The sequence below is a fragment of the Hevea brasiliensis genome, chromosome 11, assembly GCF_030052815.1.
Source record: "Hevea brasiliensis isolate MT/VB/25A 57/8 chromosome 11, ASM3005281v1, whole genome shotgun sequence".
NCBI lineage: Eukaryota > Viridiplantae > Streptophyta > Magnoliopsida > Malpighiales > Euphorbiaceae > Hevea > Hevea brasiliensis.
The window spans coordinates 10,953,129-10,979,462 of record NC_079503.1 but is presented as its reverse complement, the minus strand read 5'-3'; the positions used below and the strand labels follow the sequence as shown (position 1 = coordinate 10,979,462).

The following is a 26,334-nucleotide window of genomic DNA, read 5'->3' as shown; positions in this document are numbered from 1 at the left end:
GGGAGACTCTGCCGGATTTTCGGCACGACTTAGGACGTACTTGATCTTTTTCTTTGTTTGAATTGAGCCAAATTTATTAAATAGATGTAATGTAATTGTCAGGTGAACCGGGACAGCCTTCTTCCTCCGCCCAGCCGCCACAGTAAATTGTCGTCAAGTCTGTGAGTAAAATATTAATTTTAATTGTAATTTCGATATTATTATATGTTCAGCATGCCCATACATCACTTATATGCATATATTTATGTAGTTAAACTCTAGGCACGAATTATGTTGCATTCATAACTGTTAATGTGCCATGAATGTTGTTGTGGTAATTTGGAGCAGTGTGCGTGCGTTGGCGTGCGTGTGATGTGGTGTGGACTATGGATAGGGCCAGGCGATCACGGCTTGAGTAATTCATTGGACCCGATCCTTCGAGGGTAGTCACGGCTTGAGTAATTCATTTGGGACCCTCGATTTGGTTATTAAGTGGAAGTCCGAGCTTGAGTAATTACCGGCACCAAAGTTGGATTTAAGAGAGTCGTATAGGGATCACTCCCATATGTTATGATTGATACTACGGTGTGTGAGTGCTCCAAATTACCTTATGAAGCTATGATGTGAATATGAGGTTGATGTTGCATTTCACTCTACAGGGTGCATTAGTTACAGATAGTTACAGAGATTATGGTTAAAATTGATATTTTACTCTCTGAGTCGAACGCTCACTCCTGTTCAAAATTTTTTACAGCCAGGAGGATATTTTATTCAGGTTAACTCGCTTTTATACTTCGCAGGTTGTTTATCGATATTTGTGTAATTTTATTTACTCCTAGAATTTCCGCATGTGTTAGCAGTAATTATTTGAATTTGGTCTGTAATATTATTATCATGTTGGACCTGTAAACTTAATATTTTAAGTCTGTTTTGATGGATTGGATGAGGGAGCTGAGCTCCCATTTATTATTATGTTGATGAGTATGTGGAGGGTGAGCTGAGCTCCCCAATGGATTGTTTATTGTGTTTACAGGTCGGGTGAGTCGAAAACTCCCCGTTGGAAAGTCCATTTTATGGCCGGACTCTGTCCGTTTGTTTTCTTGAATTTAAGCCTAATGGGCCTTAGAGTTGGGTTAATGAACAGTTAGGCTTACTACGGGCCTCGGGGCTTTAGGTGCCCAGTCCTAGTCTTGGTCCGGCCCATAGGTTGGGTCGTGACAAATGTGGTATCAGAGCTTAGGCTCCAGATTCTTAGGGAATGTTGTCTAAAGTGTTGGGAAGAGTCTACTAGGAGTCACATGCGGAAATATAGGGTCCACATTCGTCTTGCATTGTCATCTTTGCTTCTAGTTTCTGCTCCATATGTTATGTATAAATATGAGTCTATAGAGCTGTGTAATGTGCAGTTTTGAATTTTGTGGGCTAATCTTTCTGAATTTCGTGAAAATGCGTAGAAGCGGAGAGCTGCCATCGCACGAGCGGATGTGCCTGACGAGGTGTCGGCACAGGATGAGGCGCCTGCCCCGAGGAGGCGGGGTAGGAGGCCTAGAGCTGCTCAAGTAGAAGAGCAGCTACCCACAGTTCAGGAACAGTCTTTCATGGCACAGGGTCCCATGGACCCCATGGCGCTACTCTAGCCGTCATGAGAGAACCATCGACATGATGGCGCAGATATGGTCCACCCTCCACAGCAGCGGCATCCACCGCACCAAGAGGGGAACCTTACAAAGCAGATCATAAATTTTAAGAAGTTGGTGCACGGTACTTATGATGTGTCGACGATGCATATCGGTTTAGATTCTCGCAGACAGCAGAATAGAATTACAATGATTGTGATAGAAGATTGATAGAGTGTGTGCAGCATGTCATGGGGCCTATGCCTAGACAATGGATGAATGACTACGTGTTACCCCGGATGGAGGGATTGACATGGGCTCAGTTTGTGGAACTTTTTATCAATCGGTTTGTGCCAGAAAGCTTCAGAGATTAGAAACAGTGGGCCTTTGAGGCCCTAAGACAGAATGGCAGATCTGTAGATGAATATGCTACAGAATTTCTGGAATTGAGCAGATATGCCCCTACAGCAGTGGCTACAGAAACTATGAAGGTGAAGAGGTTCCTAAAGGGGCTTGACAAGAGGTATGCGAACCTGGCCATGATGTCGGATCAGTCTTTTGATGTGGTGGTTGATCGAGCCAGACAGATTGAGATTAGCTATGCTGTGGATGACAGTGGGAGAGCAAAGAAAAAGCGAGCGAGAGGTTCCTCAGTGTCCCTTCCATGGGTACTCGGACGGTGGTGGCGTGGTAATTACAGAGGAAAGGGTAGGAGCAAGAGAAGTGGTTTGAACCACGGACCACGAGGATTGCACGAGTGCGGATCGGCAGGTGGTCACAATTGACAACGATTCTGGTGCAGTTCAGATCCTCCTTGGCACCTTGTGCACAGTGTGGAAGAGGACATTCAGACCTTGTTTGATGGGAACAGAGTATGCTTCAGTGTGGCCAACCGGTCACTTTGCTAGAGAATGCCCCATGTTCGGCAATGAGCCACGGATGGGGTCACGAGGTTACATTGCGAATGTTCCTCGGCGATTGTATCCGGCGCTTCCAACATGGCGGCGATCGATTCGATGGCCAACGGCGAAGACAAGGGGGCGTGGATTTGGAGGCGGTCAGAGGTAGAAGTCGATGTCGAGTTACGCCACTCGGGGTAGGGTCAAGCTCGGGATTTCACCCTCACCCACCAGGATGCTCAAGCTTCAAATGCGATTGTGGCGGTATTCTTCCAGTGCATTCTTATGAGGCTCGTGTTTTGATAGATCCGGGTGCTACGCACTCATTTGTCTCCCCTGTGTTTGCCATGAGGTTGGGTAGAAACCCTACAACTTTAGAATGCCCTTTGTCGGTAGCTACCCCACTTAGTGACAACATAGATGTAGATATGGTTTTTCCGGGTAGCCCAGTGGTAGTGGATGGAAAGATCCTCCCAGCAGACTTGGTTCCTCTACCAGTAATGGATTTTGATGTAATCCTGGGGATGGATTGGTTAGCAACTCATTTTGCCACCTTAGTGCGAGGAATAAAAAGGTGTATTTCCACATACCTGGTGTGGAAGAGTTTAGCTTTGATGGTGACAGGAGCGTGGCTCCGTATAATTTGGTGTCAGCAATTAGTGCTAGAAAAATGTTGAGGCGGGGATGCCAAGGGTATTTGGCATTGGTGAGAGATACATCTGTAGAAGGTGTCAGCATGGAAAATGTTCCTGTTGTCAGAGAATTCATGGATGTCTTCCCTGAGGAGCTTCCAGGGTTGCCACCAGGAAGGGAAATAGAGTTTTGCATTGATGTTGTCTTGGTACAAACCCCATATCGATGCCACCTTACAGGATGGCACTAGCGAGTGAAAGAGTGAAGGAGCAACTACAGGAGCTTTTGGACAAAGGTTTTATACGTCCGAGCACTTCATCTTGGGGCGCTCCTGTTTTATTTGTGAGAAAGAAGGATGGGTCATTGAGGTTGTGTATCGACTACAGACAGCTGAACAAGGTCACTGTGAAGAACAAGTATCCACTTCCTCGGATCGATGATTTGTTTGATCAGCTCCAAGGAGCTAGATTCTTTTCCAAGATAGACCTGCGATCAGGCTACCATCAGTTGAGAATCAGGAATGAGGACGTGTCCAAAACGGCTTTCAGGACAAGATATGGTCATTATGAGTTCTTGGTGATGTCTTTTGGACTCACTAATGCACCAAAGACCTTCATGGACTTGATGAGCAGGTGTTCAAGCCATTTTGGACCGCTTTGTCATCGTATTCATAGATGACATTCTCGTATACTCTCGGACCGAGGAAGAACACGTGTGGCACTTGAGGATGGTGTTGCGGACTTTGAGGAGCACCGGTATACGCCAAATTTTGAAATGTGAATTTTGGCTAAAAGCATCTCATTCTTGGAACACGTGGTTTCTAGTGACGGTATTCAAGTGGATCCCAAGAAAATTGAAGTCAGAATCGATTGGCTTAGGCCTACAACGATCAACGAGGTGCGAAGTTTTTAGGTTTAGTAGCTACTAAACGCGTTGTGTACAAGATATCTCCATCATAGCGGCTCCCTTAACTAAGTTGACCAGAAGAATGTTCCATTCATTTGGACAGATGATTGTGAGGTGAGTTTCGTAAGCTTAAGGAGTGTCTAACCACGCCTGTGTTGACACTACCGTGAGTGGTGAAGGATACACCGTGTATTGTGACGACTCGAGTTGGCCTAGGGTGTGTTTTGATGCGAGAATGGAAAGGTAGTGGCTTATGCTTCAAGGCGGTGAAGAGGCATGAGCGTAACTACCCCACCCATGATTTGGAAATGGCGGTGTAATCTTTGCACTGAAAACTGAGACACTACTGTATGGCGAAGTGTGCGAGATATACACCGACCACAAGAGTTTAAAGTACATCTTCCAACAGAGGACTTAAACTTGAGACAGAGGAGATGGATGGAGCTTACGAAGACTATGATTGCACCATCCGGTACCACCACCGGGAAGGCCAATGTTGTAGCAGATGCCTTGAGCGAGAAAATCTTACAGCGATTTGGCGCACATTTCAAGAGAGAAGAGACCATTAATTCAGGAGGTACATGAGTTCATGGATCAAGCTTTAATCCTATAACTTTCAGAACAGTGGGTATTGTTGGCTCACTTTTCAGTGATGCCAGACTTGAGGGACAGAGTTAGAGTTTCAAAGCAACTAGACCAACAATTGATGAAGATCATAGAAAGAGTACAGCAAGGTGAAGGTGGTGAGTTTGGGTTTGCCAATGATGGCGCCCTAGTGCAAGGTTCTAGGATATGTGTGCCCGATGTGGACAACCTCAGGAATGAAATCATGCGAGAGGCACACTATACATCATGCTGATGTCCACCTGTGTTCAACCAAGATGTACCATGATGTGAAAGATAGCTATTGGTGGAATGGCATGAAGAGAGACATTGCAGACTTTGTGTCCAAGTGCTTGACTTGTCAGAAGGTGAAGTTTGAACACCAGAGACCGTCAGGGAAGCTGCAAGAGCTCCCTATCCCAGAATGGAAGTGGGAAATGATCACTATGGATTTTGTGACTGGGTTGCCTCGTACCACGCGAGGATATGATTCGATATGGGTAATTGTAGACCGCTTGACCAAATCAGCTCACTTCTTACCTGTGAAGACTACATATTCTGTGGCACAGTATGCCCGGCTCTACATTCGAGAAATAGTCAGATTGCATGGAGTTTCGGCTTCCATAATATCGGCGAGAGGCCCCGATTCACTTCTCGGTTTTGGAGAAAGTTGCAGAGGCACTTGGCACCTGCAGTTGAACTTCAGATCTGACCTTCCACCCTCAGACAGACGGACAGTCCGAAAGGACAATCCAAACACTGGAAGACATGCTTCGCATGAGTGTTTTGGATTTTGGAGGTCAATGGGATGAGCAGCTAGCTTTGGTGGAGTTTGCCTACAACAACAGTTATCACTCCAGCATAGGGATGGCACCCTATGAGGCATTATATGGAAGAAAGTGTAGGTCTCCTCTGTGTTGGACAGAAATGGGGGAAGCAAGGGTGCATGATGTAGACCTGGTGCAGTACACTTCAGAGATGGTTCCCTTAATCGAGCAGCAACGACTTTCAAGAGGCGTAAGAGTTATGCAGACCCCAGACGGAGGGATGTGGAGTTTGCAGTGGGCGACTATGTATTCCTGAAGGTATCTCCAATGAAGGGAGTCATGAGATTCGGAAAGAAGGGCAAGTTGGCACCTCGGTATATCGGACCTTTTGAGGTTACGGATAGAGTTGGAGCAGTTGCCTACCGGTTGGAGCTACCACCCAACCTCTCTCACGTTCATCCCGTGTTTCACATCTCCATGCTCAGGAAATACATTCCCGATCCTTCTCATGTACTGCAGCCGGATGTGATAGAGCTAAAAGAGAACTTGACATTTGAGGAGCAGCCTGTAGCCATAGTGGACTACCAAGTGAGACAGCTGAGATCAAAACAGATCCCTATGGTTAAGGTTTTGTGGAGGAGTCAGTCAGTGGAAGAGTGCACCTGGGAGTCAGAACGGGACATGCATAGCAAGTACCCTTATCTGTTCAATGTATAATCATGTGCTTTATTCTGCCTTGTGTAAAAATTAGAGGATGAATTTTTTGTAAGGGGGGAAGAATGTAACACCCCAAAAATTTTAAATTTATGAGTATTTTTGGTATTTTAATTTTATTTGAATTTTAGGAATTTTTTTGAGATTTTTCGGATTTTAAAAATCGGGTTCGATTTTCCGAAAATATAAACTTTGATGATTTTTAAAAATTAATTTAAAGACAACGTGGCAAAACTAAAAATATATTTGAAGTCTACGTATTTTTCTGAGTTTTATGGAATTTTTTCGAAATTTTTGGACCTCGTTTTCGGTCCCGAGGCAGAGTAAAAATTCAAAATTTTGTATTTCGAATCGAACCGGCCGAATCGAACCGGACCGGATCGGACCGGTCGAATCGGACCGGCCCTTTTCCTTCTTCCTTTTTCTTCTCCCGCGCGCGATGGCTCTCTCCCTTTTCTCTCTCGTTTCTCTCTCCTCTCCGCCCCCAGCCGCCGCCCAGCCACGCGCCGACAATGGAAAAAGCAGCCTTACGCGCGCGCGCGCCGCTTCGACTTCTCCGGCCGATCCGGCCACCGATTGGACCGGGTCTTGTGTCCAAAATCATCTACTCGGCGAGAGCTTTCCATAGACACCAAGAACGCCGAAATCCATCGAGCGGATTGTCCGATTTTTGCTCGGGAAGATTTTAGCCCATTTCGACTTTTGGGCTAGATTTCTCGAAAACCGTGAATCCCACAAGGAAACCGAGGCCACCAGCACGCTCCATTCGTCGAGAGCTTCGCAACGACATAAATTTCGAATTTTTCCGACACCGTTTTTCGGTGGGTCCCACGGAACTTCGCAGTGTATTTTCGACCATTAAATGAGCTTAGAAAATTCTGAAAAATTTATGTACTAACCCCCGTGTTATGGGCTTCGTGTAGGTATCCTCGATTCGCGGAAATTCGACAGTTGACCGGGTCTGCAAATTTCGGGCCAGACAGACCCGTTACCGGAAAAGTCTCCGAATTGGACCGAGGTTTTGGCTAGCCCCCCATTGTCAGACGTCCCGAGCGCGTTCCCGAAGTCGGAATCGGCAAAGGTAAACCCGAACCTTGCTTTTTCGTAATTTTCTAGTGCTTAAATAGGATTAAAAATCCATAAAATATTCGTGGTAGCTTAGAAAATTACGATTCTTTTTGCAATAGCTTAGTAATATTGCTAAGGACCGCGGGGCAAAGTTTTATAATTTTTAGAGCTTGTTTGGGCAGTTTTTGCAAAAATGATCAATAATAAGGACTAAATTGAAATTTTGCGTATTGTGATGGATGATTGATTTGATGGGCCCAGGAGGGGCTGTGTGATATGATTGAACTATTGATATATGGATTGTGAATATAGAAGTGCGTTTTTTTTTTTGCCCTTTTGCAGGTTGGGTAGGTCCTAGGTATAGGGGAGACTCTGCCGGATTTTCGGCACGACTTAGGACGTACTTGATCTTTTTCTTTGTTTGTATTGAGTCAAATTTATTAAATAGATGTAATTGTCACGACCCAACCTATGGGCCGGACCGGCACTAGGACCTGGGCCAGCCTAAAGCCCCCGAGGCCCGTAGTAAGCCTTAACTATTCATTAACCCAACTCTAAGGCCCATTTGGGCCCAATATCAAGAAAACAAACGGACAGAGTCCGGCCATAAAATGGACTTTCCAACGGGGAGTTTTCGACTCACCCGACCTGTAAACACAATAAACAATCCATTGGGGAGCTCAGCTCACCCTCCACATACTCATCAACATAATAATAAATGGGAGCTCAGCTCCCTCATCCAATCCATCAAACAGACTTAAAATATTAAGTTTACAGGTCCAACATGAATATAATATTACAGACCAATTTCAAATAATTACTGCTAACACATGCGGAAATTCTAGGAGTAATTAAAATTACACAATATTGATAAACAACCTGCGAGGTAAAAAGGCAGGTTAACCCAGAACAAAATATCCTCCTGTGGCCTGTAAAAATTTTTGAACAGGAGTGAGCGTTCGACTCAGAGAGTAAAATATCAATCTTAACTATAATCTCTATAACTATCTGAAACTAATGCAACCTGTAGAGTGAAATGCAACATACACAACATTTTCACATCATAACATCAAAAAGGTAATTTGGAGCACTCACACACCCTGTAGTATCAATCATAACATATGGGAGCTGATCCCCTATACAGCTCTCTTAAATCCAACCTGGTGCCAGCGAATTACTCAAGCTCGGACTTCCACTTAATAACCAAATCGAGGGTCCCAGCGAATTACTCAAGCCGTGACTACCCCTCGAAGGAACGGGTCCCAGCGAATTACTCAAGCCGTGACTACCCCGTCCTATCCATAGTCCACACCACATCACACGCACGCCAACGCACGCACACTGCTCCAAATTACCACAACAACATCCATGGTACATCAACAGTTATGAATGCAACATAAATCGTGCCTAGAGTTTAACTACATAAATATATGCATATAAGTGATGCATGGGCATGCTGAACATATAATAATATCGAAATTATAATTAAAATTAATATTTTACTCACAGACTTGACGACAAATTACTGTGGCGGCTGGGCGGAGGAAGAAGGCTGTCCCGGCTCACCTGACAATCATATTACATTTATTTAATACAATCTGACTCAATACAAATAAAGAAAAAGACCAATTACGTCCTAAGTCGTGCCGAAAATCCGGCAGAGTCTCCCCTATACCTAGGACCTACCCAACCTGCAAAAGGGCTAAAAACGCACTTCTATACTCACAATCCATACATCAACAGTTCAATCATATCACACAGCCCCTCCTGGGCCCATCAAATCAATCATCCATCACAATACGCAAAATTTCAATTTAGTCCTTATTATTGATCATTTTTGCAAAAACTGCCCAAACAAGCTCTAAAAATTATAAAACTTTGCCCCGCGGTCCTTAGCAATATTACTAAGCTATTGCAAAAAGAATCGTAATTTTCTAAGCTACCACGAATATTTTATGGATTTTTAATCCTATTTAAGCACTAGAAAATTACGTAAAAACTAGGTTCGGGTTTACCTTTGCCGATTTCGACTTCGGGACGCGCTCGACGCGTCGACAATGGGGGCTAGCCAAAACCTCGCCCAATTCGAGACTTTTCCGGTCACGGTCCGTTCGCCCGAAATTTGCGCATCTTGGTCAATCGCCGAATTTCGCGAATCGAGGATACCTACACGAAGCCCATAACACGGGGTTAGCACATAAATTTTCGAATTTTCTAAGCTCATTTAATGCTCGAAATTACACTGCGAAGTTCCGTGGGACCCACCGAAAAACGGTGTCGGAAAAATTCAAAATTTATGTCGTTGCGAAGCTCTCGACGAATGGAGAGTGCTGGTGGCCTCGGTTTCCTCGTGGGATTCACGGTTTTCGAGAAATCTAGCCCAAAAGTCGAAATGGGCTTAAATCTTCCCGAGCAAAAATCGGACAAACCGCTCGATGGATTTCGGCGTTCTTGGTGTCTATGGAAAGCTCTCGCCGAGTAGATGATTTTAGACACAAGACCCGGTCCAATCGGTGGCCGGATCGGCCGGATTTGACGGAGAAATCGGAGCGACAGCGAGGGGAGGAGAGAGAAAAGAAAGAGAAAAGAGAGGGACGACGCGCGGGGGAGAAGAAAAAGGAAAGGGAGCCGGTTCGATTCGACCGGTCCGATTCGGTCCGGTTTGATTCGGCCGGTTCGATTCGAAATACAAAATTTTGAATTTTTACTCTGCCTCGGGACCGAAAACGAGGTCCAAAAATTCTGAAAAAATTTCGTAAAACTCAGAAAAATACGTAGACTCCAAATATATTTTTAGTTTTGCCACGTGGTCTTTAAATTAATTTTTAAAAATCATCAAAGTTTATATTTTCGAAAAATCGAACCCGATTTTTAAAATCCGAAAAATCTCAAAAAAATTCCTAAAATTTAAATAAAATTAAAATATCAAAAATACTCATAAATAATAAAATTTGGGGTGTTACATTCTTCCCCCCTTACAGAAAATTCGTCCTCGAATTTTTACACAAGGCAGAATAAAACACATGATTATGCATTGAACAAGTAAGGGTACTTGCTACGCATGTCCCGCTCTGACTCCCAGGTGCACTCTTCCACTGACTGACTCCTCCACAAAACCTTAACCATAGGGATCTGTTTGGATCTCAGCTGTCTCACTTGGTAGTCCACTATGGCTACAGGCTGCTCCTCAAATGTCAAATTTTCTTTTAGCTCTATCACATCCGGCTGCAGTACATGAGAAGGATCGGGAATGTATTTCCTGAGCATGGAGATGTGAAACACGGGATGAACGTGAGAAAGGTTGGGTGGTAGCTCCAACCGTGAGCAATCGCTCCAACTCTATCAAGAACCTCAAAATGTCCGATATACTGAGGTGCCAACTTGCCCTTCTTTCATAATATCATTACTCACTTCATTGGATATACATTCAGGAATACATAGTCGCCCACTGCAAACTCCACATCCCTCCGTCTGGGTCCGCTAACTCTTCGCTCTTTGAAAGTTTCGATCGTTCACGATTAAGGAACCATCTCTGAAGTGTACTGCACTAGGTCTACATCATGCACTTTCGCTTCCCCCATTTCTGTCCAACACAGAGGAGACCTACACTTTCTTCCATATAATGCCTCATAGGGTGCCAACCCTATCTTTGGAGTGATAATCGTTGTTGTAGGCAAACTCCACGAGCTAGTCGCTCATCCCATTGACCTCCAAAATCCAAGACACTCATGCGAAGCATGTCTTCCAGTGTTTGGATCGTCCTTTCGGACTGTCCGTCTGTCTGAGGGTGGAAGGCTGTACTGAAGTTCAACTGTGTGCCAAGTGCCTCCTGCAACTTTCTCCAAAACCGAGAAGTGAACTGGGGCCCTCTATCAGATATTATGGAAGCCGGAACTCCATGCAATCTGACTATTTCTCGAATGTAGAGCCGGGCATACTGTGCCACAGAGTATGTAGTCTTTACAGGTAAGAAGTGAGCTGATTTGGTCAAGGCGTCTACAATTACCCATATCGAGTCATATCCTCGCGTGGTACGAGGCAACCTATCCACAAAATCCATAGTAATCATTTCCCACTTCCATTACGGGATAGGAGCTCTTGCAGCTTCCCTGACGGTCTCTGGTGTTCAAACTTCACCTTCTGACAAGTCAAGCACTTGGACACAAAGTCTGCTATGTCTCTCTTCATGCCATTCCACCAGTAGCTATCTTTCACATCATGGTACATCTTGGTGGAACCTGGGTGGATACTGTACAGTGTATAGTGTGCCTCTTGCATGATTTCATTCCTGAGGTTGTCCACATCGGGCACACATATCCTAGAACCTTGCACTAGGGCGCCATCATTGGCAAATCCAAACTCACCACCTTCACCTTGCTGTACTCTTTCTATGATCTTCATCAATTGTTGGTCTCTGTGCTGGGAAACTCTAACTCTGTCCCTCAAGTCTGGCCTCACTGAAAAGTGAGCCAACAATACCCCCTCATCTGAAAGATCTAGGATTAGACCTTGATCCATCAACTCATGTACTTCCTGAATCAATGGTCTTTTCTCTGCTGAAATGTGCGCCAAACTGCCAGAAGATTTTCTGCTCAAGGCATCTGCCACAACATTGGCCTTCCCAGGGTGGTACTGGATGGTGCAATCATAGTCTTTCAGAAGCTCCATCCATCTCCTCTGTCTCAAGTTTAAATCCCTCTGTTGGAAGATGTACTTTAAACTCTTGTGGTCGGTGTATATCTCGCACACTTCACCGTACAGGTAGTGTCTCCAGATTTTAAGTGCAAAGACTACAGCCGCCATTTCCAAATCATGGGTGGGGTAGTTCTGCTCATGCCTCTTCAGCTGCCTTGAAGCATAAGCCACTACCTTTCCATTCTGCATCAAAACACACCCTAGGCCAACTCTGGAGGCGTCACAGTACACGGCGTATCCTTCACCACTCACAGGTAGTGTCAACACAGGGGCAGTGGTTAGACACTCCTTGAGCTTCTGGAAACTCACCTCACAGTCATCTGTCCAAATGAATGGAACATTCTTCCTGGTCAACTTAGTTAGGGGAGCCGCTATCCTGGAGAAATCTTGCACAAAACGCCTGTAGTAGCCAGCTAAACCCAGAAAACTTCGCACCTCAGTGACTGTTGTAGGCCTAAGCCAATCAGTTACAGCTTCAATTTTCTTGGGATCCACTTGAATACCGTCACTTGAAACCACGTGTCCCAAGAATGAGATGCTTTCTAGCCAAAATTCACATTTCGAAAATTTGGCATATAGCTGGTGCTCCCTCAACGTTTGCAACACCATCCTCAAGTGCCACACGTGTTCTTCCTCGGTCCGAGAGTATACCAGAATGTCATCTATGAATACGATGACAAAACGGTCCAAAAATGGCTTGAACACCCTGTTCATCAAGTCCATGAAGGTCTTTGGTGCATTAGTGAGTCCAAAAGACATCACCAAGAACTCATAATGACCATATCTTGTCCTGAAAGCCGTTTTGGACACGTCCTCATTCCTGATTCTCAACTGATGGTAGCCTGATCGCAGGTCTATCTTGGAAAAGAATCTAGCTCCTTGGAGCTGATCAAACAAATCATCGATCCGAGGAAGTGGATACTTGTTCTTCACAGTCACCTTGTTCAGCTGTCTGTAGTCGATACACAACCTCAATGACCCATCCTTCTTTCTCACAAATAGAACAGGAGCACCCCAGGGTGAAGTGCTCGGACGTATGAAACCCTTGTCCAAGAGCTCCTGTAGTTGCTCCTTCAGCTCTTTCAATTCTGCTGGGAGGATCTTTCCATCCACTACCACTGGGCTACCCGGAAAAATCATATCTACATCTATGTTGTCGCTAAGTGGGGTAGCTACCGACAAAGGGCATTCTAAAGTTGTAGGGTTTCTACCCAACCTCATGGCAAACACAGGGGAGACAAATGAGTGCATAGCACCCGGATCTATCAAAACACGAGCCTCATAAGAACGGACGGAAGAATACACGCCTGGCGCATTTGAAGCTTGAGCATCCCGGTGGGTTAGGGTGAAAACTCGAGCTTGACCCCTACTGAGTGGCGTAACCACGATCATCGACTTCTACCTCGATCGCCTCCAAATCCACGTCCCCCTTGTCCTCGGCCACTGTTGTACTGGATCGCCTGCCATGTTGGAAGCACCGGATACAATCGCCGAGGAACATTATATGAGAACCTCGTGACCCCATCGTGGCTCGCCGAACATGGGGCATTCTCTAGCAAAGTGACCGGTTGGCCACACAGAAGCATACTCTGATCCCATCAAACAAGGTCTGAATGTCCTCTTCCACACTGTGCACAAGGTGCCAAGGAGGATCTGAACTGCACCGAACTGCATGCCCGATCGTGACCACCGCTGGATCCGTGCACTGGTCCGAATCCTCGTGGTGCAGTGTCTAAACCACTTCTCTTGCTCCTACCCTTTCCTCTGTAATTACCACAGCCACCACCGTCAGGAGTACCCATGGAAAGGACACACGAGAACCCTACGCTCTGTTTTTCTTTGCTCTTCATTTGTCATCCACGGATAGCTAATCTCAATCATGCAGCTCGATCAACCACCACATCAAAAGACCGATCCGACATCATGGCCAGTTCGCATACCTCTGTCAAGCCCCTTTAGGAACCTCTTCACCTTCATAGTTTCGTAGCTCTGCTGTAGGGGCATATCTGCTCAATTCGAAATTGCAGAGCATATTCATCTACTGCACCGCCATTCTGTCTTAAGGCCTCAAAGGCCCACCGCTTCGATCTCTAAAAGCTTTACGCACAAACCGATTGATAAAAGTTCCACAACCGAGCCCATGTCAAACCCTCCATCCGGGTAACACGTAGTCATTCATCCATTGTCTAGGCATGGGCCCCATGACGTCTTGCATACACTCTATCAATCTTCTATCGATCAAGCGTAATTACATTCTGCTGCTGCGAGAATCCAGAAACCGATATGCATCGTCGACACATCATAAGTACCGTGCACCAACTTCTTAAAATTTATGATCTGTTTGTGCGGTTCCCCTCTTGGTGCGATGGATCTGCTTGCTGTGGAGGGTGGACCATATCTTGGCCATCATGTCGATGGTTCTCTGCAGACCCGGCTAGAGTAGCGCCATGGGGTCCATGGGACCACTGTGCCATGAAAGACTGTTCTTGAGCGTGGGTAGCGCTCTTCTACTTGAGCGGCTCTAGGCCTCCTACCCGCCTCCTCGGGCGGCGCCTCATCTGTCCGACACCTCGTCGGGCACATCTGCAGTTACAGTGCGATGGCGGCTCTCACCTTCTACGCATTTTCACGAAATTCAGCGACATTAGCCCACAAAATTCAAAAGCGCACATTGCACAACTCTATAGACTCATATTTACACACAATATATGAAGCAGAAACTAGAAGCAAAGACGACAATGCAAGACGAATATGGACCCTATTTTTCCGCATGTGACTCCTATTAGACTTTTCCCAACACTTTAGACAACTTTTCCCTAGGAATCTGTAGCCTAAGCTCTGATACCACATTTGTCACGACCCAACCTATGGGCCGGACCCAAAGACTAGGACTCAGGCCACCTAAAGCCCCGAGGCCCGTAGTAAGCCTTAACTATTCATTAACCCCACTCTAAGGCCCATTTGGGCCCAATATCAAGAAAACAAACGGACAGAGTCCGGCCATAAAATGGACTTTCCAACGGGGAGTTTTCGACTCACCCGACCTGTAAACACAATAAACAATCCATTGGGGAGCTCAGCTCACCCTCCACATACTCATCAACATAATAATAAATGGGAGCTCAGCTCCCTCATCCAATCCATCAAACAGACTTAAAATATTAAGTTTACATGTCCAACATGAATATAATATTACGGACCAATTTCAAATAATTACCGCTAACACATGCGGAAATTCTAGGAGTAATTAAAATTACACAATATTGATAAACAACTGCGAGGTAAAAAGCGAGTTAACCTGAACAAAATATCCTCCTGTGGCTGTAAAATTTTTGAACAGGAGTGAGCGTTCGACTCGAGAGTAAAATATCAATCTTAACTATAATCTCTATAACTATCTCAAACTAATGCAACTTTGTAGAGTGAAATGCAACATACACAACATTTTCACATCATAACATCAAAAGGTAATTTGGAGCACTCACACACCTGTAGTATCAATCATAACATATGGGGTGATCCCTATCTGACTCTCTTAAATCCAACACAGTGCGGTAATTACTCAAGCTCGGACTTCCACTTAATAACCAAATCGAGGTCCCAGTGAATTACTCAAGCGTGACTACCCCTCGAAGGAACGGGTCCCAATGAATTACTCAAGCGTGACTACCCGTCCTATCCATAGTCCACACCACATCACACGCACGCCAACGCACGCTTTGCTCCAAATTACCACAACAACATCCATGGTACATCAGATTATGAATGCAACATAAATCGTGCCTAGAGTTTAACTACATAAATATATGCATATAAGTGATGCATGGGCATGTTGAACATATAATAATATCGAAATTCTAATTAAAATTAATATTTTACTCACAGACTTGACGACAAATTACTGTGGCGGTGGGCGGAGGAAGAAAGGTCATCGGCTCACGACAATCATATAAAATATATTTAATACAATCTGACTCAATACAAATAAATAAAAAGACCAATAACTTCCTAAGTCGTGCGAAAATCAGAGTCTCCCTATACCTAGGACCTACCCAACTGCAAAGGGCTAAAACGCACTTCTATACTAACAAAACATACATCAACAGTTAAATCATATCACACATCCCCTACAGCGCCCATAAAATCAATCATCAATCACAATAACCAAAAAATCAATTTAGAACTTATTATTGATCATTTTTTCAAAAACTGCCCAAACAAGCTCTAAAAATTATAAAACATTGCCGCTCGGTCCTGAGCACGGTTTCTAAGGTATTGCAAAAAGAATCGTAATTTTCTAAGCTACCACGAATATTTTATGGATTTTTAATCCTATTTAAGCACTAGAAAATTACGTAAAAACTAGGTTCGGGTTTACCTTTGCGATTCGACTTGAGGACGCTCGGGGCGTCTGACAATGGGGGGCTAGCCAAAACCTCGGCCCAATTCGGAGACTTTTCCGGTCACGGGTCTGTCTGGCCCGAAATTTGCAGACCCGGTCAACTGTCGAATTTCCGCGAATCGAGGATACCTACACGAAGCCCATAACACGGGGGTTAGCACATAAATTTTTCAGAATTTTCTAAGCTCATTTAATGCTCGAAATTACACTGAGAAGTTCCTTGTGACCCACCGAAAAACTTTGTCTGAAAAATTCGAAATTTATGTCTTTGCGAATCTCTCGACGAATGGAGCGTCTGGTGGCCTCGGTTTCCTCGTGGGATTCACGGTTTAGAAATCTAGCCCAAAAGTCGAAATGGGCTAAAATCTTCCCGAGCAAAAATCGGACAAACCGCTCGATGGATTTCGGCGTTCTTGGTGTCTATGGAAAGCTCTCGCCGAGTAGATGATTTTAGACACAAGACCCGGTCCAATTGGCGGCGGATCGGCGGATTTGGCCGAGAGCTGGAGCGGCAGCGCGAGGAGGAGGAGAGAAAAGAAAGAGAAAAGGGAGGGACGACGCGCGCAGGAGAAGAAAAAGGAAAGGGAGCCGGTTCGATTCGACCGGTCCGATCCGGTCAGGTTCGATTCGGCCGGTTCGATTCGAAATACAAAATTTTGAATTTTTACTCTGCCTCGGGACCGAAAACGAGGTCCAAAAATTCCGAAAAAATTCCGTAAAACTCAGAAAAATACGTAGACTCCAAATATATTTTTAGTTTTGCCACGTGGTCTTTAAATTAATTTTTAAAAATCATCAAATTTTATATTTTTGTAAAATATAAACCGATTTTTAAAATCAAAAATCTCAAAAAATTCCTAAAATTTAAATAAAATTAAAATATCAAAAATACTCATAAATAATAAAATTTGGGGTGTTACTGAGAATGTAATTGTCGTGAGCCGATGACCTTCTTCCTCCGCCACCACGATGAAATTGTCGTCAAGTCTGTGAGTAAAATATTAATTTTAATTGTAATTTCGATATTATTATATGTTCAGCATGCCCATGCATCACTTATATGCATATATTTATGTAGTTAAACTCTAGGCACGAATTATGTTGCATTCATAACTGTTAATGTGCCATGAATGTTGTTGTGGTAATTTGGAGCAGTGTGCGTGCGTTGGCGTGCGTGTGATGTGGTGTGGACTATGGATAGGACAGGCGATCCACGGCTTGAGTAATTCGCTGGGACCCGATCCTTCGAGGGGTAGTCACGGCTTGAGTAATTCGCTGGGACCCTCGAATTGGTTATTAAGTGGAAGTCCGAGCTTGAGTAATTCGCTGGCACCAGGTTGGATTTAAGAGAGCTGTATAGGGGATCAGCTCCCATATGTTATGATTGATACTACAGGGTGTGTGAGTGCTCCAAATTACCTTTTTGATGCTATGATGTGAATATGATGTTGATGTTGCATTTCACTCTACAGGGTGCATTAGTTACAGATAGTTATAGAGATTATGGTTAAAATTGATATTTTACTCTCTGAGTCGAACGCTCACTCATGTTCAAAAATTTTTACAGGCTGCAGGAGGATATTTTATTCTGGGTTTAACCTGTTTTTATACTTCGCAGGTTGTTTATCAATATTTGTGTAATTTTATTTACTCCTAGAATTTCCGCATGTGTTAGCAGTAATTATTTGAATTTGGTCTGTAATATTATTATCATGTTGGACCTGTAAACTTAATATTTTAAGTCTGTTTTGATGGATTGGATGAGGGAGCTGAGCTCCCATTTATTATTATGTTGATGAGTATGTGGAGGGTGAGCTGAGCTCCCAAATGGATTGTTTATTGTGTTTACAGGTCGGGTGAGTCGAAAACTCCCCGTTGGAAAGTCCATTTTATGGCCGGACTCTGTCCGTTTGTTTTCTTGAATTTAGGCCCAATGGGCCTTAGAGTTGGGTTAATGAACAGTTAGGCTTACTACGGGCCTCGGGGGCTTTAGGCTGGCCCAGGTCCTAGTGCCGGTCCGGCCCATAGGTTGGGTCGTGACATGAATGAGCTGTAACAGTCAGCTTTGCAACTTTGAATTCATCGGTAGTGTTCTATTTCTTCGTTATATGGTTCAGCTTGGGCCTTTGTGTCTTTTGTTGTTTGCATAGTTTTAGGGAACATCATTAGTGTTTAATCCCTTATTAATTTTCAGGTTTTGCTTGCAATGGTTAAGTTGGATTTTTCAACAATTCATATGCTGTTGTGAGTTTTGTTTTTGTTAGTTTCTATGAGTGGTAGTCCATGTGTGAACGCTTGAGGATTTATGCATGTCATTTGTCTCGAGAGAACATTTTTGGTGAGATTTTCTATTTATGGAAATTAAATTAATCACTAGGATGGCCATAGAGTTGAAAATAGCTAGCAAGTGGTGGTTTGCTCAGCCTTAGACTAATCGTGTGTCTTATCTTTTAGTGTGCGTGCGTGTGGTATACTATCAACTTCTTGTTTGTATAGCAATAGCATTTTTCTGTTTGTGAGCTCATCTTAATATGGAAGTGTATCATCTTCTATCTTCGATGATTTAGCTCTTCTGGTCCAAGAATATCCTGGTCTCTGGTAGGATCAGAGAGTGGTCTGCTGCTCTTCTATCTCGTCCATTGATACAGCACCATCAAAATATCACTTGGTGTTTCTGATGGGAAATATCATGTTGTAATTTTTTTTTTTTTTCAAAAAAAACAGAATGGTGTAATTTTCTTGAGTAGAATGTGGGCAAAAGACCGATCAAGAGTGGGGATGGCAGGATTTTGTTAAAATCACTCTATCCATTATTATTTTTAATAAATGAATTCGTGCCAATTTAACTTTTGAATTCGTCCCATATCTAATGAAAATTTTACTTGAATTATTTGAATGCGTTCTTTATTATTACTGAATAATTTATGAATCTATTTATTTTTATTATTTTTAATTAATAATTTTTATAAAAAAATATATATTTTTTATTAATATTTTGTGTTTTAAAAATTTAATAATTTTATAAAATATTTGAATTTTATTAATTTAAAATATAATACATAAAAGTTAATGAATATTATTATAAAAATATATTTAATATTTAATTAATTATTTAAATAAACAAGTTCACATTATATACTATTCGAACTCTCATATGGGATAGATGAGGAATCCTCTATTTGATTTTTTAACTAATCATAATATGGTAAAACTCTTTCCTCCTTCGAAAAGATCCTCTTTTTCCTATTCTTGTATGACTCTACGTGTCATGGTGCTAGAGGTGACCATGTTTTTTTGAACTCGAATTTTCTAGTTGAGGCAATCCATTACTTGAATTTTCTAGTTGAGGTAAAAATCAGTTGATTGATTTGTCACAAAAGCCACTGCAATTGCGGACTGTCAAACTTTGGTCAACTTGAAAACCCATCGAGGGTTTGATTCCAGGAGAAAGGGATTAAATTTAATGGCAATATGGCTTTTGCTTACGAAATGGCATTAATCTCAACAGTTATGATTCAATCATGCCACGATAAGTCAAATTTTCATGCATTCTTAAATATGAAACGTGTTAATTACAATGGCATTCAGGTAGAGATCTGCTTCTAATTATATTTACACAGAAGCAATGGCAAGGACAATAATCACAATACAGCAAACTTGTAACGGTAGATAATATAATTGAATGGTATATCCTTTAAATATATGGATATTCTTCAATTATGCGCTGAAACCCTTGTTAAGGGAGCTCCATGGACCAGATGGAAAGCTCACACAAGCTTGTGCTGATGCTTCGGCCATCTGTTCCTCTCCAATTCCAGCATTGCAGAGGTTTGCAATAGACCGCATGTGCTTCATTCCGTACTGGGACAGGGATCCACAATGTGTCTCAAATGTCCTCACCTGCACAACCGAACGAGGTAACTTAAGTGAAAAGGGTACAGTTGACATCAAATCTGTCATCTGAAAGTATTAAAAAAGAAATATTACCAGTGTTTTGAGGCACATCCAATCATCAACAACAGGTTTTCCAGCAGGACGAATTGCGTTCAGCACCTCTGAGGCTTTTTCAATTCCAAATAGGAGCTTCCCAACAAGTTTCATGCTGTTGTCTATATGCATCCTATGAGACATTGCTTCAACAAACTGCTTCTGAGCTTTAACCTTTCTAGTAGAGCCATCAGGGGCCTTGCGGTACTGCAGAAAATATAGATGGCAGCCATGGTCAGATTGAATAAAAGCAGAAGAGTTGGTTGCTTTGAAAACGGTAGGGTGCTGAAGATGGGATCATCTCCATGGTGTTGCAACTGATGCATGACTTCCCAGTTCCTACAATAAGTTTCATATTAATCTTCTTCCTACCTTCTGTTTTCTATCTACCAGCCTAGCATTTCCCCACCCACGTATAAGGACTTTGTGCACCGAACACCTAGTATAGCACCCAGGAAGTGATTTTACAAACTCCCTAAAAACTTTTTCTGCTATCATTAAATGTGTTCCAATTCTGACAATTTTAACAAATTTAATCATAATCTTCATTCTCATTGCACCAACCTTCACCATAAAAAATAATGGTTTTTTCGCATAAGTAAATTCATCCTTTCATCCACAAATCAATTATTCACAACATTAAAAAGGCAATATTTCAATTTTATATCGAATGAAGAGGTAGAACAAATACCTTATGCCAGAAATGGACGAGATCAGCATCACGCTGGTTAACAGCTTTTGAAGGAGGTCTCAAAGATTTTTCATCCACAAAAGTATAGTTATCATTTGCAGGATTTGTACCCATATACAGGAAGAGATTATTTGTGCTAAGTCCTGTATCACCATATTGCATGACATGAGAGCCATATGCAGAATTGTCATTCGCAGTTCTCCTTTTAACCTGTAAATGGATCACAATAAAACCAGATGATAATGTAGGCAAAAAAGAACACCATATGAAAGTGAAGGCACTTGGAATGTTCTCCACTGGTTACTTCAAACAAATAAAATTTAATGACTATGTGATGTAGAACCATAAAGAAGAAATGAATTATCAAATTCTATTAATTCTAAATTGTCAATATAAACGATACTAAGCTCTCTAATAAAATACCTAGATGATTTATTTATAGTATAATATTAATCCTACTACTACTAGGATTAAGAATTTTAAAATAAGAAAATATTAATCCAATCTAATGAGGAATATATAACCAACACTAATTAGGAAATTCTAAACAATAAAATTCCCAAATAACTAAAATACTACTTCCTAATTAAATTTCCTAAATAATAGAAACCTAAACTTAATTTTAAGATGAAAAAAATAAATCAAAAGAATTCCTAAATTTAGTTTTTCTTGACTACATCACTTTGTTATTCCACAATTGCAAAGTAATGTGGATGGAAAAATGTTCTTACCAGTTGATATTGTTGGTATAAAGTTTCTGTCTGTAAATTGTGTATGTCACTGTAGAAAAGTTCAAAATATTAAAACTTGTACACAAACAATCATTTGAAAAAAATATGTTAATAAACTTGAGATTTCATTTCTCAGCCTAGCAAATTGTAGAAAATAATAATAATAATAAAAAGAAAAGAAATTTAGCCTTGAGAATGTACCCAAAAGCCCAAGCTCATGTTCAGCCAAAACAAGAAGTAAATCATCTGCTTGTGCCTAATGGTTTTGCTTTTCAATTAAAATTTATTGCCATCATTTTGTAGGTTGGGTGGTGAAAACAACTGAATCATGTGCTCCCATTTCAATACCAACTTCCTAACATCTAGGTAAACAGTAAATTTGAATACGTTCTGCATACCTGTCCTCCATCCAAGCAACACTATATAAGTCACCCAAACATGTGTCATATTCTGGGGGAGGACTGGGATACTCTCCGGGGCAGTAGGTGCCCCAACTGCTCTCTACTGCATTAGCTGCTGTGGTTGCATAAATATTCAAACCCTTGGGAAGAAGGCCCTCAAAGATGCTCCCTGATTCACAAGCTTCAAGATAGAACACCTACAATTTTAAAGATATTGCCTGTCAAAAAAATTTAACTTTGCTGAAACTGATATACAACATTTTTAATTGAGTTCAATGAGTAATTACCAAGCTTTTATAGGTCCCGGAAGCATGCTTCTTTTTTAAGACATCAATCAGATCATTAGCATAAAGGTAAGGATTGGTAGGCATCCCTGATGATAAACCACAAGATGGACAAGTACCAATTTTTAGCATTCAGAAATATGAAAAATTCACGAGATCTGATAAATAACAGTTCAACTCAATGAACACTGAGTAAGATGGATTAGCAAAGAAAACAACATTTCTTGGAGTGGTCTTTTGGGGCTAGGCAATACATACTAACTGCTTGGAATTGGAAAGACTATATTAAACTAGCTTGTTTAACCTCAAAACCTCTGCACAATGGCAGATCTAGAAAATTTTTTTTCCGATGTCGATATATAAAAAATAACTAATAAAATATAATTAAAAAAATTAACTGAAGTCTTTTATTAATTTATCATAAATACAACTATATTATTTTGTCTTGATAAAGCTAATTATTAAAAAAATTATTATAAAATTTTAAAAGTAAATAAACTTTTAAATGCACAAAATACTTTTTTATCTGAACTAATTTTAAATTTTATCAAAAATAGGGTTCAATGATTAAATTTATGAGGGATCAATAAATATATATATATATATATATATATATATATATATATATATATATATATATATATATATTGTCAAAGAATATTTCTTAAAAAAGAGGGATCAATTGACCTCTTATTTTATACTTTCAATCCGCTAGTGCCTATGCACAATAAAGACTGAGAGTTTCTAATTATAGCTGACAAGAAAACTTTTAAGGCATCCTAAATCCCATTCAATCCCTTCTCAAAATTGAACCTTAGTCCAAAGGGGAATGAGGAAATTAGGAAAAGGAAAAGTTAAAACGTTCAAATTCTCATAGCTATTTACTGCTGTTGTCTACCTTTACACACAGCATCATATAAACTATTTTTTAGTTTGGTGACCAACTCTTCAGAAGCATCCTAGTCCCTACTACTACAACTAGATTGGGCATAGAAGCATTGAAGAGTATGTTTCCTGAGATTATGGCTTTAGTTTGAAACTAAAATGCAAGGTCAGCATTTTTGAAATTTAAAATCAGAAGGGGCAGTATATATTTTTTTAATATTTTTCTCCTGCCTGATGCATTTGTAAGCATGCAATGATTACATTGAAATTTAAGCAAATTCCAATAGAGGATTATTTCTGTTGATACTAACCTAGTATCCCAGGACCCCCATGATCGGTGTAATAAATGAAAATATGATCATTAGGACCACTATCAACAACTTTCCCACTACCACCAGTAAGAGCAGTTTTGTTTCCAAGGATAGCAGCCAAAAAATTGTTGACAGTAACATCTTCACCAGTGTAATCCTGCCATAAGAAAATCCACCTCATGAGAAGGAAGGCGCAATTTATGCATAGGTAATTTGACAACTAAGCTTTGGAAATAAACACACCTTTGGAACACCCTTATAAACATCCTCGCCATGTGGATTGTTAATGATGATCCCAGGCCTTGGGTTTTCTTCATTATAAGCAATGTCATCATACATGAAAACCACGATATTTTCCTCCTTCAGTCCACCTTTCCTCAAGAGTTGATAAGCATGGCAAACATCAGCCTGAAGAACCAAAGGTACATAGCCAAAATCAGTCAAAAGATAAAATGATAAATGTCAGCAACTCTAAACTGAACATTATGGAGCCACTGAGATTTATGACACAAATTTGTAATGGATTTTTGACAAATCAGAATCAACTGTGTTCTTGTGGATCTATTGGATCATTCTTTAGAAAAATTGCACATTTCTCTAATTAACCACAGATATCTTGTTATAAAAGATGCACATTATTTTGCAAAAAGAGTGCCTTCTCTTATGAGAGCGTTGCTAGGGGATCAGATGGATATAGCAGTTCCAGTTCACCTCTTTGCCCTTTTGTCTCCGGTGTTTGTTGTTCTCTAAAGAAGTCTTCCTAGTGACCCATTCCCCTAACACTCTGCTTGAGATGAGATAAAGTTATTTAAAGCAAGGCTTTCTAAAGTAAAATTTTTCATTATTTTTTATTCTTTTAATTTTTTATTGTTTGAGATGAAAAGAGTTCTTCAAGATATTTGAATATTTTAAAAGAAAACCTTCTCAACCCATCAATTTGGAGGGTTGGAAAATAGATTTTTTTGGTAAGATTTTTAAAAACCTCCAAAAATCTTATTTTAGAAAAATCATGGGTTCTCCCAAACAAATATCCAAGGTTTTGAAACTTATGAAACTTCATCCCAAACAGAGGCTAAATTATGAAATATTGGATCATAAAGAACTGTCCAAATTCACAAGCTTTTAGTTCATCTACCTCTGTAACAAGTATAAAAATTCTCTTCTTCTCCTCCACTTGTTTTCCCTCAACAAGAAAGAAATATAGAGAAGATAAGAAAAGGGATTAATACACAATTGATTGACAGACTTATAGTCCAGAGAGACCAATCACATGTCCATGTAAGATGGGTAACATGTCAATAGTGTTTTTAAACCCTCATGAAGCTCGATGCGGGTGTCAATAGAGATTAAAGTACATTCCAATAATCAAGTCTACTGGGACGTGATAGACATGATCAAGGCGAAGCCCATTACAACCACACAAAGGACAATGTGTTTAGTTGTCATTTGTAAGTATGCAAGCTTTTTGAGAAATTTCATTGCCCGACAGCAACACAATAGGCACTGACTCAACGAAATTGTTCATTCCCATCCCCAGCCATTACAGAGTAATAAGACAAATAATTGAAGCCATTGGTTAAAGCAAGACAAGCAATGAAAGTTAAAGACTAATTATATTTTGTCTGGTCAATAAAGAGCTCACTATTGATTTTGAGTTTTGACAATATTTGAACAGTTCAACAACCATAAATCACCTTGGAATTAAGAACAACTAGAAATGTACATCAACCCAACTAAATCTTAATTCTAAACTAGTTAGACTCAGCTACGTGGATCATTTGCCTCCATTAAGACCACTAATTCTTTTTTTAACTCCTAAGTTTGCCCTCGTTTCTTTACTCTAGCAACTTCAATATACACAACTCAATACACCAATGAGCATGATTAAGTTCTATTTGTTTGTCGTCATACTTCCCGTAGCTAAAAAAAGAGACACTACTAATCCCTTTACTTACTCATCTTCCACCCTCCAAGCTCCAAAAAGAACTTAGTTAAAAAAATCAGATTCACAAAAGCCACATAAGCTTGATCATTCAAATTACAAAATACAATAATAAACGAGTTAAAATTACTAACCGGGGGGTTGGGGGGGAGGTAAGCTCAGCTACAATGAATGAAGATGAAATTGCAAAGATCATCAAAATAAAAAAAAAAAAAAAAAAAAAAAAAAAAAAAAGCCATAACATAGAAAATTTAGTAATCACTAATCATGACCTGGTGCCTGTAATTCCAGTACCCGCTAGATCCGGCAATAAGAATTGCCCATCTCGTCCCAGTGGAGTCGTCATCTTCAGCAACATTAGCACCACCAGGACGGAAGAAGCTAGACGCTTCCGATGGCAACCGGATAACGTCTTCGACGATGTCTCTGCTACCGACGGAGAGACCGCATATAGCAAAAAGAAGGAGAATTACGCCGGTGGCTAGGCGCGTCATAATCGGTTTTCCGGTGAAGCGGGAGGAACGTTGAAAGGTTGGTGAAAACTGAAAATATTGGCAGGTTTGAAGAACAGGCAGGCGTGTTCATTTATAGCCGGCTGGTGCTTTACCGATGGCCCAAACTTTTTCCACGTGGGTGGGTCCCGTTTCCTGTGGATGGTCAGGATGTGATTGATCGGACGAGGGTAAATCCCACCGTCACACCTCAGCGTGAGAACAGATGATTACTGGAAGTTATAAACTACAGCGTATGCATTATACACTCTGAAATTTATAAATTCTCTTCTAAATAGAATTTCCCATACTAATAAACTCCAGACCTG

At 41.3% G+C, this 26,334-nt stretch overlaps 1 protein-coding gene and 1 long non-coding RNA gene across 2 annotated transcripts; both read right to left on the bottom strand.

Annotated features, from left to right (window-relative positions):
- Positions 1–7,894: 7,894 nt before the first annotated feature.
- Positions 7,895–9,199, bottom strand: LOC131170574 (uncharacterized). The gene is made up of 2 exons (XR_009141361.1): positions 8,693–9,199; positions 7,895–8,114 (listed from the first exon to the last, which is right to left on the bottom strand). It is a non-coding gene; the product is annotated as an uncharacterized LOC131170574 (long non-coding RNA).
- A 10,613-nt stretch (positions 9,200–19,812) lies between these two features.
- LOC110644790 (vacuolar-processing enzyme) lies at positions 19,813–26,089 on the bottom strand. The gene is made up of 9 exons (XM_021797732.2): positions 25,787–26,089; positions 23,816–23,980; positions 23,573–23,729; positions 22,380–22,465; positions 22,090–22,289; positions 21,692–21,740; positions 20,961–21,170; positions 20,270–20,476; positions 19,813–20,182 (listed from the first exon to the last, which is right to left on the bottom strand). The coding sequence occupies exons 1-9, from the start codon at positions 26,006–26,008 to the stop codon at positions 20,000–20,002; spliced, it is 1,479 nt and encodes a 492-aa protein (XP_021653424.2). The 5' UTR covers positions 26,009–26,089; the 3' UTR covers positions 19,813–19,999.
- Positions 26,090–26,334: the final 245 nt, after the last annotated feature.